General features: G+C 42.6%; 1 protein-coding gene across 4 annotated transcripts in view; it reads left to right on the plus strand.

The window, feature by feature from the left end:
• The first annotated feature begins 670 nt into the window (after nt 1–670).
• The window catches only part of FBXL4 (F-box and leucine rich repeat protein 4), a 61,217-nt gene continuing 49,360 nt past the window's right edge, over nt 671–12,527 (plus strand). Inside the window, exons 1-4 of one of the 4 annotated variants that reach the window (XM_050315526.1) lie at nt 671–689; nt 6,941–6,988; nt 7,511–7,684; nt 8,248–8,836. In XM_050315526.1, the coding sequence (XP_050171483.1) occupies nt 8,328–8,836 (509 nt within the window). In that variant the 5' untranslated portion in view covers nt 671–689; nt 6,941–6,988; nt 7,511–7,684; nt 8,248–8,327. Of the gene's footprint in view, nt 690–6,898; nt 7,140–7,510; nt 7,685–8,247; nt 8,837–12,527 lie in introns of those variants that run through there. The other 3 variants (XM_050315528.1, XM_050315527.1, XM_050315524.1) reach the window with 3 other exon arrangements.

A 12,527-nucleotide genomic window follows, 5' to 3' on the forward strand; every position in this document is an offset into this window, starting at 1 on the left:
GGTCTGGTGCCTCCAACATAAGTATGCAGGCCTGTTGGAGCAAGTCCAGAGGAGGCCACAAAGTTGATAAGACTGAAGCACCTCTCCTACAAAGACAGGCTGAGAAAGTTGGGGCTGTTCAGCCTGGAGAAGAGAAGGTTGCACGGAAACCTCATAGCAGCCTTCCAGTACCCGAAGGTGGCCTATGGGGAAGACAGAGAGGAACTCTTCACCAGGAACAGTAAAGGTAGAACAAGGAGTAATGGTACAAACTGAAACAGGGGAAGTTTAGGTTAGATAAACAGCAGAAATTCTTTACTGTGAGGGTGGTGAGACACTCTAACAGGTTGCCCAGAGAGGTTGGGAATGTCCCGTTCCTGGCGGTGCTCAAAGCTAGACTAGACGTAGCTTTCAGCAACCTGGCGTAGTGGGGGGTGTCCCTGCCCATGTCAGGGGGAGTTGGGACTAAATGCTCCCTTCCCACCCTTAAAATTTCACGATTCCGTGATCCCGCAGCAAGCCTCCCGCTGCCCGCCGGGACGGTGCGGGCCCGCCCCGCGCCGGGGCTCGGGCAGGCGCAGCCGGCGGCCCCGCCCCCGCCGCGCCGCTTCCCCCGGTTCCCGCCCCCGCCGCCCTCCGTGCGGGGCTTCCGGCGGCGCCCGGCGCGGCGGCGGCACCGGCGGCCCGGGCGGCTCCGCCCTCCGGACGGGGTAGGGTGGCGGCGGCGCCGCCGGGCGGGTGCGGGGGGGCTGAGGCGCCGGGCCCGGCAGAGCCCCCGTGTGGGGCTGGCCCTGCGCGGCGGGGGCGGGCGGCTGCGGGTATATGTGTGTTTGTATGTGTGTACATGTGTATGTGTGTATGTATGTACATGTGTATGTATGTGTGTATGTGCGTGCGTGTTCGCGCCCGCCTGGCGGGGCCCGGCCGCGCGGCGGGGCAGGGACGCGGAGGCGGCACCGAGCGGTCCCGCCCGCTGCTGCCCCTGGGCCTCGGCCGGAGCTCCCCCGGGGGAAGGGAACTAGCCCCGGCCTCAGAGAGCGCGGGCCCCTAAGGGGTGGGAAGTGGTGGGGATGGGCTGGAGCAGGCAAGGAGGAAGGAACAGTGCTGGGAGCAGACAAAGCGGGCAGGGCTGGGAGCGGGTTGTGCTCCTCTGCCCTGCGGGTGTCCCGCCTGCGTGTTACACACTTGCACCTCTACCCAGTTGCCCGATCACAACACCACAGAAGGCAGGGTAGGAGCTGAAAAAATGAGATATCTTATTCATTCTTTTTTTTTTTTTTCCCCACCTACGTGCTTTAGGGTGCTTCACTTCTTGTGCATTGTTATTTGTTACCAGTGCAGGCTGATGAATGGGTGTCATTTGGACATGAATGAACGTGATTAGGATGAGGGGACACAGTCTTAAGCTGCACCAGGAGAGGTTTAGGTTGGACATGAGGAAGAATTTCTTCAAAGAAAGGGTGATGAGATATTGGAGTAGGCTGCCTGAGATGGTGCTGGAATCACTGTCCCTGGAGGTGTTTAAGGAAAGACTGGACGTGGCACTCAGTGCCATGGTCTAGTTGGCATGGTGGTTTTAAGTCAAAGGTTGGACTCAATCAGAGGGCTTTTCCAAGGTAATTGATTCTGTGACAATGGGAGGTAACAACTATGTGGCCTAATAGCTGTGATCAATGCAGTGAGGAAGCAGCTGACCAGCAAGTAAATTCTATACAGAGTCTAGAGGAAATGTCAAGAGAAGATTGAGAAGACAAGACAAATGCACTCAGAATCCTTTTTGAAAGTAGTACTCAATGGGGACTTTTTGGTTTTAGTTTTTTGGCATGAAGAGGAGAATTTCACCATAGCTGGAAGGGTAGTTGGTTGAATTCAAGTGGTATAATGCTGGTGACATTAGGCTGTGGATAGAAATGGCTACCTGATGATTTACCCATACTGAGAAATAATTTCTTTTATCCATGAAGACAACCTCCAGAAGGCAGGATGGCCCCTGGCGCACATCATAGGTGCCAAAGGAACTTCTGTCTTCGTTATATTGCGATGCTAAACCACGCAATGACTCTGGTCCTGGCAGGAAGGCAGTCAGTGAAGTAATGTGAAATTCTTGGATTTTGCATGTTTTAGTGCTCATGATGGCAACACAAGGAACATTTTAGGTGGAATTTGACATATATTCCAGTTTTCTTCAAACTATAAATTTATAAGTTAAAAATGTGTAAAATGGCTAGTTTTAGTGCCAGAATATATTATGTGAAAAAACACAGCAAGTAAGGCCTGAGTTTAAAGTATGCTCTAAGAGCTTATTAATTTTTAATTAATAATTGCTTCTAGTTTCAACAAGTTGAACATAGATATTGGTATAATCGAGGTAATTAACAGCAAGAGATGCCAACCTGTGGTAAAAGTATTCTGTTTTAGACTGTAATGTAAGGATCCACTATTCCCTCTGTGCACTAGTGTACAAAGATAATTAAGAGATTTCCCATTTACCATCTTTTATCTAAGATGCATATGTTAAAGTGCATTAATCTTTTTTCAGATAGTATAATCTATTGCTTTTGTCATTTATATGTTCTTTGTAATTTGTCAGTGCTGCTCTTTCCTTTATAGTCAAATGAAAGAAAACTCTCTTCAGTGCTCCCGAGTGTGAGATAACCAAAACTCATGTGTCATGTGAAAAGGGGAGATTTCCTCTACCCTTAGTGTGGGGAGAGTTCATCAGTGATTTATTAGTCTGTCAATATCCCAAGAAAGCTGATACCCTCATGCCCAACCAGTGTGTCAGTGTCCTCTTATGGGGATTGTTCACTGAACAGTCCATCTGGATCAAAGGACAATTTGACTGCCCTTTTCAGGGGGCTCAGCCAACAGTGTAAGGGAGACCCCGCAGTGGGTCTTCACACTTTTAGGGTGTGTTACCCACTGCCAGTGGCTGCCAACACCCATGAAGGACTCACAGTATCAGTTTATGGGAAAACGGTCTTACTAATAGAAGATTGTGACAAGTTAAGGTTCAAAGGTTGCCAGTGATAGTATCTGACTGCAAAAAACATATTCAAAGCAATACACAGACAAGCTCTAGTCCCAATAAAAGTATTCAGCACGCACAGAGTGGTTCTTACCCAACAGGTGTCCCTATGAGAGGGGAAGACAGGTTCAGCCTGTTGACTCATTCAAGCAGTTACAGTGGAGTCTCCTGTAACTTTTCCCCCCTTCTCAACTTACTTTTATACTATTTCTTTATTTTTAGGTGGAGATTGAGTGACTTTAGTCATAAATACCGTTATTACTGATTGGTGTAAAATTGTTTTGCTGCACTTTTAAAGATACAGTCAAAAAATACATAGTGCATGCCCAGTGGGGGTGGTTATACCTTAGAGGCAGGTAACTTTGGGATGGAAATATGCATTAGTATTACAGTTAGGCTTTAATTAATCACGTTCATTTGAGGAGAGAGATTTGCCACAGTTGTTGGCTCAGCAGCAGGACATCCCCTGTCTCCCTTGGCTGACAGGTGCTATGCGGTTTATCAGCTGCAAAGTGCTATCTAGTTCCCTCCCTGCAAGGATTTCTGAAGAGCCTGGTTGTGGTGTCTTCACTCCACCCTCCGTTTCATCCCCCATAGCAGGTGCTTATTGTTGTATGGGAATCATCGTGGAGCTGCCAGCTGCTTTCTATCCAGGGAGCAGCAGCTGCATTTTACCCTATAATTTCTTTACCATTAGAATTTCTGCTAAGATGTGATTATAACTTCTCAGTTTCCTCTAATTTTTACCCCCAGCTATCTTCCTACAGTGGTGTAAACAGGAATTACTGCCTCTCTGGCTTTAAGAATCAAACCTGGCATATACATGTTGTATGTATATGTACATGTATTGCTTCTCTTGAAATAGTATGAACTCTTGTCTATCATGTGCTTATCCAGGGATGGCTCAGTGATGAAATATGCCATCCTTTGTTTTTTTATAAATCTAGTATCTGTTACCTGTTACATTTTTACACAAATCCTGCATTACAGTCTTAGAAAACTTCCTACATATATAGCATGAGGAGAAGAACGGTTATTCATAATAGAAAAAGGGAATATAATTGAAATAGTTGTCAAGTAATATTCTGGGTAGGAGATATTGTAAATGATATGATGTACTGTAACATATTTTGAAAGAAGGTAGCTTCTCTCTCTCTTAAAAAAGTTTTATTCCAGGTCTAGTCCAGTGTTGTTCTCTGGAGTCCTGTCTAAAACTAGAAGTAACATTTCAGTGACCCTTTGAACTGGTCTGACTTGGGGCCCTTCCAGTCTTACTGCCCCCTCGAGCCAGCGCTGACTTCACGTTTTGGTTCAGGGAGAAGAACAGACTTGCTTGCAGGAGTGTTTGGTGTCTGCCGGGGCAAGCCCCAGGACTCATCTGACTCCCCAGCAGTGCTGGCTGGAGAGGTGGCTGTGAAGCAGAGAGGGATAGGTCTGTGTGCAGCGTGAGATGGGAGGGCAGCGTGAGATGGGATGACGCAGCCCCGGAGAGAGGCTGGGAACTGGATCCAGCCTGGAAGTGCAAAATGGACATGTAGGCATAGGATAGCACCTCACAATGTTCCTGTATGCTCATAGCATATTACTTTTTGTTTCTAATAAAATTTTTAGTGTCTTCTGCGCTAGTCTCTGGTGGCTGCTGAAGGTTCTAGTGTTTAGTAGTGACATTTCAGTCAATTTAATGGAATTGACAGAAAAAATTATGATATGAAAGAAACCAAATAAGTAGAAGGCTGCTGCTTGGGAGGAGGATAAAAAGATGCATTTAAAAGTAACCTTTATTAATCTTCAGTTTGGCATACTTATGCCTGTAGAAAGAAAATCAGTAATATGCAACAGGCCAAGGACGCTGCCAGAGATTGGAAGACATAGTTACATGGGCCTAAAAAGGATCTCCTTAAAATAATCAAGCAGTTTGTGGGAGGGAGGAGTTTTCCACATAAAATTTGCATGTACTGAACTGCTCTGCTCTAGAGCTGCTTGTCTTGATGCTTTGCATAGATCTGAGTCTGCATTTTTAATCTTTTTTTTTTCCAAGTTAAATCCTTTTAATTAGAAATTGGCTTGACCTGTGTTAGTTTCTTGAAAAAATCTCTGTGTATCATCTGACCCTACTGAACTGTATTTAATGTAATTCTTTCACTAGCTTGTTATCCTTTAACCTCTGGAGCAATTTTTCATTGGTCTTTTAACTCCACATAATCATTAATGCTTATTTTAAAATGCCAGAAGAAGACTTCCTATTTGTATTGTAGTCCTAATACTTACTTAATCCTACTTTTAGAATAGTTTTCTGTTTCCTCTTACTTGTTATAAACGACTAAATCCTTTATTATTCTAAACTCTTCAGAACTAATTTACCTCCACTTCTGTTGTTTAAACTAATACATTTTTATGAAAGCTCTGTATTCCTACTTACTTTTGAGCTTGTTCACTGGTACCAGCCAAAATTGATAAAGTTGTGTCAGCGTCAAGGATACGAAATTTTTGCAGGTTTTATGAAATCATCACGTTTCCAGAGTGGGAATGACCCAGATTAATGTTTCTGCTAATGGAAGATCTGCAGCATGATCTCAAGTTACCTGCTCTGTTAGACGTGGCTTAAAGTGGCCAGCTCGTTGTTGTACAGCTCTGAACCACCCCACGATTATGCTGCTCTTTGACGAGCTGATAAGGAGCACAGCTGGGTTTTACAGCAGCACTGGGGGAGCTCCGAGCTGTGGCCAGAGGCAGCCTCGAGTTTGCAGTGCAGACACGAAGTTGTGTAGGTTGTGTATGTGAGATAAAGTGATTCCCACTTGATCTTGGAAGTACCCCAGCCGAATTATTCTTGAAATTGAGATCTGGAAAGCCGTAATTTCCATGGAGCAGCCTTCAAATCATGTTAATTGGTGAAATTTTGAGTTAGAATGTGATGTAGGTGCCGATCCACTCATGATTCCAGGGCTTGATAGCAGTACGTTTGTTGAAGTTTAATGTCTTTTGGCATATTCTGTAAATAGATTTTTTCTTTATAAGAAGGAAAAAACTAGAAGGACAATGTTTTTGTAATCTTCACTTACATCTTTACAGCATCTCTGCTTTGAAAAAAATAAAATAGCAGTTTTCAGTTTTAAGTTGTTTATTTAGGTTTCTTTTTTTTTTTTTTTTTTTTTAAAGGAGAGATTCAGAATTGTGCTGCTTTTTTCCCAGTGCCTTTTCTAAAAGGTGGTTCAGGTTTGGGGAATTGTGGCATTATTGATTGTGGGTATTCCAGGGGAGCTTGAAGTAGATCCAGCATATTGTCTTATGCATTCCCATCTGCACTGAATTTCAGGAATAATTCGTGTTGTTAACAGCTGTGTCAACATGTGAAAAGGAAGGACAGGAACTAAACAAAAGGCTAATAATAGAAGAGACAAGGAAATGAGAAGTGAACACTTTAGTAAACTTTCTTTCTGTGATAGGTAAGAGGGGCAAATAGTGCAGCCTGTCCTTATCTGTTACCACAAGCACCACCTTGTTGGAAACGTTCAGATGGAAGAGAGCTGTTTGTACGTGTGTGTGTGTGTCTAAGTGTGTAAGTACGGGAAACAAGCAACTGACCCGAGAAACACACACGGTGGATTTGCATAGAGACATACAAAAGTCTCCATTTGTTTAATTATTTACCCTACTTTAAGCTTATGCTTCCAAAAACTCCAAAGCATGGTCTTGCTTTTACCCATTGCAAACACTGAATATGTGGTATTGTCTGCCTGGCAGTGTGAGGTGTTGTGTTAGTTGTTTTTTGAGCTGTCTTCTGCAATAGGAGAGGCACTTCTGTTGGTTCAGAGATTACCACAGCGTGTAATCCTGTGATAAACTAATTGGCAGATCCAGTACAGGCTGTTGAAGAAACATTTGTTCTATTTTGAGACATGCTTAGTCATCCCTGTTTTGGCCTCTTAACAGGTTACAGGCATTACTCCTTCTTCGCTACTATTAAAGCTGATGAACAAGGTAATCAGAAGGCTAGTTTGTGAGAAATGGTTTGTGCTACTGGAGGATGTGAATTCTTAGCCCAAGTGTGTTGTGTGCTGTCAGTGGAAACCAGAGAATACGCTGCATATTTTGTTGTATGTTGGTAAAGCTCGCGGTTTACATCACACAGGTATGGAGCAGCTGCTAAATATGGGACCAGCATATGTAAGAGGACCTTTATGAGCAGGGAATATGATAACAGCCCTTCTGTGTCCTGTAGCCAACATTCAGCTATAAATGTTTCTTCACTGTTGTAAATAGAAAACTTTAGTAAAGTGACTTACCTTGAATTAAGCTTTTTTTAATTGTTAAACCTGCTTATTTGATTGTTTTACTTGTATTGGTGCAGGTTGTGTAAAGCACACTAGTATCCTTAATTATTAGTATGCTTTGTGGTTTTTTTTTTTTTTTAACTAGCTTAACAGTATGCAGATCTAGTACGTTTTATGTTTAATGCGTAATGGAATTGTTATATAAGTGAAAAAAATTTTTTCTCTTCAGAAGTAAAATGCTTTCTGTGAGAACTTCTGCTTCTGATGCCAGGACTCTTTTGAAGACTTACTTTGCTGCATGGCTTAAAGGCAGATGATGTTTCTTAATGAATTCTGAGCATCCTTCGGGAGACCGGTGACCCTTCTGTCATTGGTGTATGCTGTTCATGGACAACTTCATATGGTAAAGATAGTATTTTTTTGAGTCTTTCTCAGATTAGTACTCTGATAGAGGAAGCAGTGCATTAAGTTCTCGGTTTAGATTAACAGCCCAAAGCTTGCTCTTTTGACTCTGAAAACCATTCACAGTGCTTTTAAGAAAATGTTTTTCACAATGGTTTGCTTTTCACAATGGTTTTGAGAAGCTGTATCTTCATAACGTGAAGTTCTGTCTTAAGGTACTCTTTTACAGTTGTTCACAGCAAGGGCCAAATTTCATTTCATACTTGATTTCCCTAAGTCAGTGCAAGTTTTTTTTCTCTTATAAATCCCTGAAAATAATGCTTGATTTAACCATTTGTTTTCTTGTTGCTTGAGGGCAGGTTTTGTCTAATGTTTCTTTTAGACACAGTAAATGGGAAGCCACACTTAGTAATCTCCAACTAAACAATTAACTCAAAATAAAATCTCATAGTTTATTAGTATTTTGGTGGCATTACTTTGTTTAAGAGGATATTAGAAAGAGCACAATTTGCTTTCTAAGAATGTTGTATCTACTCACTACGTTTATTCATTCTGTTTTGTCAGCTCTTTTCAAAACACCACAAGCAGTTAATGCACCTTATAAAGGACTCCTGACCTTTTGCATCTTCCTAAGTCATATCTAGATGCCACCAGTGTTTCCCATGTTAACAGTTCTGAGCATGTTTTACTATATGTGCCTTCGGCGCCGAGCTAGGACAGCGACGAGAGGAGAAATGAACAGTCGGAGGGCGATTGAATCAAACACCCGAGCCTTACCTATCAATGTTGAAATAGTTCAGTATGCCAAAGAAGTGTTGGATTTCAGCTCTCACTATGGCAGTGAAAACAGCATGTCGTATACCATGTGGAATTTAGCGGGTATTCCAAACGTGTACCCTAGTTCTGGTGACTTTACTCAGACTGCTGTCTTTCGAACTTACGGGACCTGGTGGGATCGCTGCCCCAGCGCTCGGCTGCCGTTCAAGAGGACACCATCCACCTTCTGTAGCCAAGACTACGTGGAACTTGCTTTTGAAGAACCGGTTTATCCCACTGCAGTGCACATTCTGGAAACCTATCATCCTGGAGCTGTAGTCAGGATTTTAGCATGCTCTGCAAATCCTTACTCTCAAAATCCACCAGCTGAAGTGAGGTAATTTTTTTCTTTTCTCCTTTATGCTTTCCTGTAAGATGTTAAATGCTACAAATAGTGCTGTTTAGTGAACTTTATTTCCTAGTATTTATCTGTTTTGTATCCGACCCACTAACATTTACTTTATTTCTGTGTGGTTTTTAAAGCTGTGGTGACATGGTTTGATAACAACTTCAGAGATGTAGATATTTTGTAGGAATTAATGCAGTTCCTAATATCAAATTTAATTTGTGTAATGATAGTTTTTGTGTTGGAATTTTTATGAGCAATAATGATTATGTCTGTAGAGAAAACACTTTTGAAATGGCAGGTCTGAGTTCTTCCTCCAGTAAGAAGAGCAAATTGTGTAAAAGAAGCTGAGGATTCACAGTTGCTGTATCACCCTGCTTCACGTAGCCATAGACTTTCTTGTCTGTATGCTTTAGGTTGCGTGTATAGTATAATCAGGCACTGAAACTATTCATATGGAAATGAGACTAAAACCAGAAGCACAGAACAGTCAGACAAAAGGTGAAGCCATTTGTCAGATCTTTATTTTTGGTCTGATCAAAGGGTGTGAGCTGCACCTTGTTTTTACACTCACTGCATAGGCTGAAAGAAGCTGATTTGATCCTGTTGGTTTCCCTCATAGTAGAAAGTTCTGATGAAATTTCAGCTGGGGGGTCAGGAAGATGGTGACCTGGGGAGTGGTAATATAGTAAAATAAAATACTTTGTATGAGGTGTGAAGCTCTTAGTGAGGAGGTGAGGAAATAGAAATGGAAGGAGAAAGAGAATAGGTCAAAGTACATAGTGGGCAAAAGCATTGGGAAAAGCTATCAGTATGTGCAATCAAAGTACTCCGTATCAGAAGAGATTAAATGATACCAAAGCTATAAAGGAAGGGAGAACTGATAAAAGAAAATGTATCTTGTAGAAAATAGTATGCCAGCAAATACTGTATTACTTTGAAATGCACACTTTGGTGGTATAACTAGTATTGGTTTGGATATTGGGTGTTTTTTCCTGACTTGCCTTTTACAGATGCAGCTAAAGAGCATACTTACAGGTCTAACTTAGTACCCGTTGCTTCCTAATACTAGGCCATTGATGCTCATTGGAAAACTCTTGGAAAATCGGATGTTATGTTATGTATTCAAAATTCCCAATTAATATCTTCTGTATGATTCTGTCATATACTGTTCTTAAGAGCAGTTGTTTGTTTTACAAGTCTGTAGTGAGAATATTCTGTATAGCTCAAAAACATACAAGTTCAAGGAACAGTGATGGGTCAAACTAATAGTAATAGGCCACCTAACTTCAGAAGAATGAGTGTATTTGGCACTGTAACACAGAACCTATTTACAGGATGGTATGTGGTGAAGTCAGCTTTTAAGACTTTCAAGTTTAGAAGCTGATGTGAAATAACTTTTGGGCGATTGGTCTGTGAACTTTCTTTTTACTTTTTTATTTTATGATGTAGATTTTTACTTCTTTATGATGTAGCACATTATGTAGAGATTATTTCTGTAACTTGATAATCTTGCATTAGGGTAATTGTAACATAGGGTGCTTCAGGGCATTGCAAAGATATAATTCTGATTGATAAGCTAATGCTATTTTATGTCTGTTTAGGTTCTTAAGACAGCACGCCTCAGTAAAGACTGAGAGGTGTTGGAGGAAAGCTCAAGAAATGTTAACTGAAGGAGCTACTTAGTAAGGTGCACTAAAAAAAGAAGAGAAAATTGTTCAGAGAGGTAAAAGGAGATGGAAGTGAAAATACTAATATAAAACTCTTGGGTATGTGCTTTATGACTTCTTTTGCGGTGTAAGCAGTGAGAGCTCAGACTCCCTTTTTCATAATAAAAGATGAAGCTTCTGTAGGACCCTGCATTTTAATTTGTAGGCAAGAATACCTTCTTGCCTGCCTGCACAGGTTAATAACATTTCTGGTTAGAAAAAGGTTGTCTCAGGCATCCTTGGAACCAGTTCTCTGTGCTGCCTCTTCAGTACTTCTTAGTCCTGTTGCTAGAGAAGTGTTAGAAGGACTTTTTTCTTTTGGTTTACCTTCCCTCAGAAGGACTTGTCTGTTCAGGGCTGCATATTTGGTTTGTCTCCTTTCTTCTGAAGGAGACAAACATGTCTTATGCATGGTGTCTTGAAGGGAAGATAAAGGGACCTTTTCTCCACATGAGGTATGCAATATTTTTTCTCTGTTCATTTGCTCACCTTTATGAGGGGAATCTGAAAAGTTGCAAGGGCGCGGTCTCTTTTCTGCTTCAGTTCTTGGTCCCTTGTTCTCACTTCCAAAAGTTCTCTGAGATGTCAGCTAAGAATAGGTTTTTTTGAAGATGGAATACTGCTGTAATCTCAGATGATTCCTTGTTTAACTGATATTTTGGTCTTGAAGAACTGGCATACTATTTTATTCTGTTAAAAAAGGCCATGTCCTACTTACTCAAAAGGCACTTAGAACCTTTTTTTCCTCTTCTGACTATTTTGATACTCATTTTTTAAATCACCTTGCTACCAAAAAACCTTCCAATGCTGCTTTGTTTTATCAGCTGACTATGGATCTGTTTCTGAACACCAGTATAGAAAGGACAGGTGTAGTGGGTTGACCCTGGCCAGATGCCAGGTACCCACTAAAGCCGCTCTCTCACTCCCCTCTGCAACTGCACAGGGGAGAGAAAAAAGAACAGCTAAGGATTCATGAGTTAAGAGCTGAGAGTGGTAACTTACTGATTATCTTCATGGGTGAAACAGATTCATAGTGGGGATATTACTTAAATTTATTACTTACAGGATCAGAGTAAAAGAGTGAGAAGTAAAATAATCTTAAAAACACCTTCTCCCCACCCCTCCTTCCTTCCATGCCCTCCCTCCTCCCCCCTCAGTGGTGCAGGGAGATGGGGAATGTGGATTATGGCCAGTTGTTGTTTCTGCTGCTGCTCAGGGAGAGGAGTCCTTTCCCAGCTCCCATGGGGTCTCTGCCACAGGAGAGGGTCCTTGATGGACCTCTTTGGTGTGAGTCAGTCCTGCAGGCAACAGTTCTTTGTGAAACTGCTGTCCCATGGGTCAGTCCTCCATGGGGTGCAGTCCTTCACAAATGAGCTGTATGGACATAGGTCCCCCCCCCAGGGGCCACAAGTCCTACCTGGGAAAAGCCTCCTCCAGTGTGGGCTTCCCTCTCCACAGGCTGCAGGTCCCCAGAAGAACCCTTCTCCATCCTGGGCCTTCCACAGGGTCACAGCCTCCTTTGGATATCCACCTGCTCCACCAGGGTCTTCACCACGGGCTGCAGGGCCTCAGCTCTGGTGCCTGGAGCACCTCCTGCCCCTCCTTCTGCACTGACCTTGATGTCTGCATTGTTATTCCTATGTTCTCACTCCGTTCTTCCCTGGCTGGAACTTTCATCTGCGCAACAACCTTCAGTTTTTAAATATGTTATCACAGAAGCATTACCATTACTCCTAATTGGCTTGGCCTTGGCCAGTGGAAGGAAGCCCATCCTGGAGCTGGCTGGCACTGGCTCCACAGGTCAGGGAAGCTTTTAGCAGCTTCTAACAGAAACCACCCCTGTAGCCTCCCCCCACTACCAAAACCCAGCCACAGAAACCCACTACAGCAGGTCATTAGGAAGGTTCTTTTTCACCTGTTCCTACTTTGATATTAAAAACCAGGCCAAATTAATGGTGGAGTCAGAAATGTTG

Source organism: Myiozetetes cayanensis, unplaced genomic scaffold (genome assembly GCF_022539395.1).
Source record: "Myiozetetes cayanensis isolate MyiCay16 unplaced genomic scaffold, myiCay2020 scf2-11, whole genome shotgun sequence".
Taxonomy (NCBI): domain Eukaryota; kingdom Metazoa; phylum Chordata; class Aves; order Passeriformes; family Tyrannidae; genus Myiozetetes; species Myiozetetes cayanensis.